Consider the following 5277-nt stretch of genomic DNA (forward strand, 5'->3'; position numbering starts at 1 on the left):
TTACTGTAATACTTTACTGTAGTAGTACTGTAATGCTTTACTGTAGTACTTACTGTAGTGGTACTTTACTGTAGTAGTACTTTACTGTAGTACTTTACTGTAATACTTTACTGTAGTAGTACTTTACTGTAGTACTTTACTGTAATACTTTACTGTAGTACTTTACTGTAGTACTTTCTAGTAGTACTTTACTGTAGTAGTTCTTTACTGTAGTACTTTACAGTAGTAGCACTTTACTGTAAAGTACTTTACTGTAGTAGTACTTTACTGTAGTACTTTAGTACTTTACTGTAGTACTTTAGTAGTAGTTCTTTACTGTAGTACTTTACTGTAGTACTTTAGTACTTTACTGCAGTACTTTACAGTAGTAGTACTTTACTGTAGTAGTACTTGAGTACTTTACAGTAGTACTTTACCGTAGTACTGTGCAGAAGTAGTACTTTACTGTGGTACTGTGCAGTCGTACTGAGTCTCAGTGTTTGTTCCTGCAGGGTCACAGCATCACAGTACTGCTCCATATCCCCAGCCAGTGTCTAACCACCCAGGTAACCAATCTGTCCAAAGCTGTCCTTTAAAATAACGTCAATAACAATAACATCACTGTCTAACTGTCTCTCTGACTGTCTCACTGTCTCTCTGTCTCCAGGTCCAGAGTTCTGGTGTTCTATCTCGTACTTTGAGTTGGATGTTCAGGTCGGGGAGATGTTTAAGGTCCAGTCCAACTGTCCTCTGGTGACGGTGGACGGTTATGTGGATCCTTCAGGAGGAGACAGATTCTGTTTGGGACAGCTGAGTAATGTCCACCGCACTGCTGCCAGCCACCGCGCAAGGTAACCAATCTTCTTTCATACAGCATGATGTCCATTTAGGACATTACGGTCCCATTCAGAGAGAAATAGGTTCCAACATTGCGACTCACTATGAGTGGAAACACTACAGTTTCTGTTATTGTCTCCTTTGTACAGTTACTGAGTCCTTTATTCTTCTTCTGCAGACTTCACATTGGTCGGGGGGTTCAGCTGGAGTGTCGGGGGGAGGGGGACATCTGGATGCGTTGCCTTAGCGACCACTCAGTGTTCGTCCAGAGTTTGTATCTGGACCGCGAGGCAGGCCGAGCGCCGGGAGACGGAGTTCATAAGATCTACCCCGGAGCGTATATCAAGGTGAGTCGATATGCAGATGACACTTTGCTGTCTGTCTGTCCGTCTGTCCCTCTCTGAAGGACACACTGACACAGACTGTAAACAATCCTAAAATGTTACAATAATACTTCCTCCTTACCTGTACTTAGATATGCTATATGCTAGGCTAATCTATGTCAAAAAGACCACATATATAGTCACATCTTAAGTTAGCTAATGTTAGCAAAATGCTAGCTAACTAGCTAGCTTATATATAGTTAGGTATATCATTACCTAACTAATTATCTAGCGTTTTGTTAACATTAGCTATCAGATGTAACTAACTAGCTAACGATTAATAACCAGTTTCTTGGCGTAGATCCGGTTCCCTGTTGGTGAAAATGTACACCAATAAAGACATAACGTACTGTACGATCTCTACATGTGAAGAACCTGAAGACTGTCTGTCTGTACAGGTGTTTGACCTGAGGCAGTGTCACAGACAGATGCAGCAGCAGGCGGCGGCGGCTCAGGCGGCGGTAATGACTCAGGCGGCGGCAGTTGTCGGTGCGATTCCGGGGCCGAACAGTGTGGGGGGAATTGCCCCTGCTGTCAGTGAGTATTACATGTCTCTCTCTCTGGGTACCTGTCTCTCTCTCTTTCTGTCAGCGAGCAGTGCCACCTGCTGGACAGACTGAGTATTTACACTGACAATAACGTTATCTGGCACTACGGGGCGGATGGCGCCGGTTAATGTTATTCAGCATTGCTAGGTTGCAGCTGGCTGGCTAACCTTGTTTCGCTTGCTTGCTAACTAACGTTATCGCTAACAAAAACAAAAATGACTTAGCTAAGGTTAGCTTGCTTGCTAAGGTAGACAAATTGCTGGGTAGCTAATGTAGCAAAACCGTTAGCTATACACCTTTGCTTCGTACCGTTACATTATTTATTGTTGGCTAAAATCACGCCATGCTAACGTCAGTGGTTGAATGTTAGCCAACAATCAATGATTTTTTGCTGCTTTTTTTTAAGTTTTGAAACTTTGAGTGAAGTTGTAACTTCCTGTCCAGGTGTGTGTTCGGCAGCCGGTCTGGGTGTGGACGACCTGCGCAGGTTGTGCATCGTGCGTCTGAGCTTCGTTAAAGGTTGGGGGTGCGACTACCTGCGTCAGAGCATCAAGGACACCCCCTGCTGGCTGGAGGTCCACCTGCACCGAGCGCTGCAGCTGCTCGACCAGGTGCTGCACGCGCTGCCGCCGCGAGAACACTCCCTCTGACGGGCTGTGGCAACTCTGTGTGTGACGGTGGGCGGAGCTTAGCTAACAGGACAGCCAATGACAGCAGAGAAGGCATCCCCCCGTCGTCCTCCACAGAGCTCATTGGTCGGTTCAGAAAGGCTTTAGACAATCAGCCAATCACAGCATCTCATCCCTCCTGATACCACATTTAAGGGTCAGTTCACACAAATCATCTGATCTTAATTATGAAAAAATTAAATGAATATGAATGAACATTTCTGGACTGTTTTCAGACAGAAGTTTATGAGTTAAATTGAACAAAGTCCAGTTCTCCCTTTAATGCTGCATTCAGTTTGAGTGAACTGACCTTAACTTTACTTTACTCAACTTTACCTGCCAAAAATCAGCTGTTACATTTTCCTTTGTTTGTTCCTTTATTGATTATTTATTTTTTATTGATTATTTGCCAAAGATTCACTTCCTGTTCTTGATGACATCATATCCTGTTTACTCGGCGATTCAGATTATTTATTCAGGTTGTTGTTTTTTTCTCTCTCAGCTTTTTTACCACAATGTATATTTTAATGCTTTTATATGGAAAAGGTCTATAACTGCAATATCTGCTGTTATTCAAAATTAAACTTTTCGCATAAAAAACTTCTTTTGTGTTTTTATTTATAAAATATATAAAAAAAAATAAAAAATACTATTAATGAACTTAATCTTTATTTATTCACTTCATCTGTAACGACTGAAGCACTTTATATCTTTCACTGTAAAATACGATGAGTTGGTTCAACTGTTTAAGTTATATAAAAAATATCTGATTAAGTAGAAGTAACTAAAGTATGTATTAGGTAAAGTTAATTTTACCAATTACATTCAGTTAATTCAACTAGTGAGTAAATTACATCATAAACAGGCTTTAAAATGTGTTAACAGAATGTATCTGTTATATTTATCTATAGTTATTATAAAGTCAGAACTTAAATTAATCTTTTTGCAAATGTTACCACTTTAGTTGAATTTACTCAGTTTTCTTACACTAAAGCAAATTATTTTATATTATTATTTTCATCTTACGAACACTAAGAATGTTTTACAATAATCGATGATGAAACTAGCCAGTTAATTTTTCTGTGGATATTATACTATATATACATACTATTATACTATATATACATATATATATAATAGTACAACTATTAATGTATTAGTATTAGTAAATATAGCACATAATACTACTACTGCTACAGTACTATTACTATTACCAATGCTTATACATACATTAATAACATTAAGTTTATTTAGGTTAAATTATGAAGTTATTAATCACAACAGGAGGAAGAAACACAGTGTAGAAATAAATAGAACAAAAATGTACAGCACGAGTAATTTAAAGGTAATACAGGCTGTAAGGATACAGGACAGGTTTAATATAATCCTAACAATGTGTGTGTAAGAAAGTACATAGATATATATAAATGTATATGATGTATGAGGAGTGTGTATAAAATAAAATGTGTAATATGTCTAAGTATGAGTAAGTAGGTGTTTGCTGAGAAACAACTGTGTGTGTGTGTTGTTTCATCGTGCAGGGAAGCAACTACAGATTATCTTCATTAATAATCTGCTGATTATAATTCTAATGTTATAAACTTTCCACAGTCGAGGTCTTCAAATATCCAAAACCCCAAAATATAAAGTTTACTAAGAAAAGAAGCAAATATTCACATTCACAAAAATCCACTAATCAACAAATCAATGAATTGATTAATAATCCCAGCTCATCAGTCCTGTCAGTGGAGTTTAAAACAACAGTGGCTCCTGAACACACCGCCACGTCAATTTTTTGTGATAAAATGTGATGTTTTTAATGTCTCTGACAGTAGTCTAGTTACATTTTTTGATTTTATTTATTTTCAGAATAAAACAGAAAAGAAGCTAACTGTGCAGGTGAGATAAGATTGATAGGTTGTTGGATCTAGTTTGTATGTAGTATGTTTTACTGTGAAGCATGTTAAGTGATTCATGAAAGAAGTTATTATTATTAGAACGTACAATAAAATTATTACTACTGGTCATTTTCAATGTAAAACAGCAGCTGGCAGGAAATACAATTTATCATTAACGTTATAAAATATCTAATAAAACATGAAAACAAATGAAATATAATTTTCATACATTAAATTGTTGTTTTTGTTCTCAGGACAATATGGCGCCAATGAGGACAAAGAGAGGGCGGACGTACAGTTTAAATGTTTCGTGTCCGTCCTCTGATTGGACAACGCCTTTGGACTTTCAACCAATCACAGAGGAGAGTCTTGCATAACGAGATGCTGGGGGCGGGATTCAGTGAGTGGCTCCTCGCCGGACCAATGGGAGACCAGAACCTGGAACTGTATGAATATTTATCGGGAGGGGGCGTGGTCTCCCAGTGGAGGTCGGGCGCGAGCGAACATGGAGGTTTAGTTAGTGTGTGACACCGACTGGAGGAGGAAGCACCGTGAGCGCGCGCTTCACTCAACCGGCTTTTGTTTTCACTTTTTCTTTGTTCCGCTTTGTTTTCGTTGTTTTCTCCGCCCGAGCTTCGGCCTCCAGCATGGAGATGAAGAAGAGGATCAGCCTGGAGCTGCGGAACAGAAACCCCGCGGAGGTGTGTAACCGCGCGGACTACATGACGATGCGGAAACATTCCGCGGGGAAACGGACGTCGAGTTCCTTCCGCGGAGTCTGTAAAACGGTTGAGTTAAACATGGAGGACGACCCTCCGGCCGCTGCTGGAGGAGCCCGCGGCGGGAACACCCCGCGGCGGGAACACGCTCCCGCCTGCTGCTGGTCGGGACTCCCTCCGCGGTCCAGGACGGTGAAGTCATGTCCCGCCCTCCTCTGCCTCTGATTGGCTTACTCTGACATTCT

General features: G+C 40.3%; 2 protein-coding genes across 2 annotated transcripts; both read left to right on the forward strand.

Moving 5' to 3' along the window:
- Positions 1–491: 491 nt before the first annotated feature.
- Positions 492–2908, forward strand: LOC118326326 (mothers against decapentaplegic homolog 4-like; the record flags this gene model as incomplete). Its single annotated transcript, XM_035659294.1, is given in 5 exon segments — positions 492–545; positions 647–830; positions 995–1163; positions 1598–1736; positions 2192–2908. Coding segments are annotated over 5 exon segments (752 nt in total), but the record flags the coding sequence as incomplete, so codon positions are not given.
- A 1860-nt stretch (positions 2909–4768) lies between these two features.
- On the forward strand, positions 4769–5017 carry LOC118326327 (acidic leucine-rich nuclear phosphoprotein 32 family member E-like; the record flags this gene model as incomplete). The annotated part of the gene is given in 1 exon segment (XM_035659296.1): positions 4769–5017. A coding segment is annotated over 1 exon segment (57 nt), but the record flags the coding sequence as incomplete, so codon positions are not given.
- Positions 5018–5277: the final 260 nt, after the last annotated feature.

The sequence above is a fragment of the Morone saxatilis genome, unplaced genomic scaffold, assembly GCF_004916995.1.
Source record: "Morone saxatilis isolate NCDOM2014 unplaced genomic scaffold, NCSU_SB_2.0 Contig163, whole genome shotgun sequence".
NCBI lineage: Eukaryota > Metazoa > Chordata > Actinopteri > Moronidae > Morone > Morone saxatilis.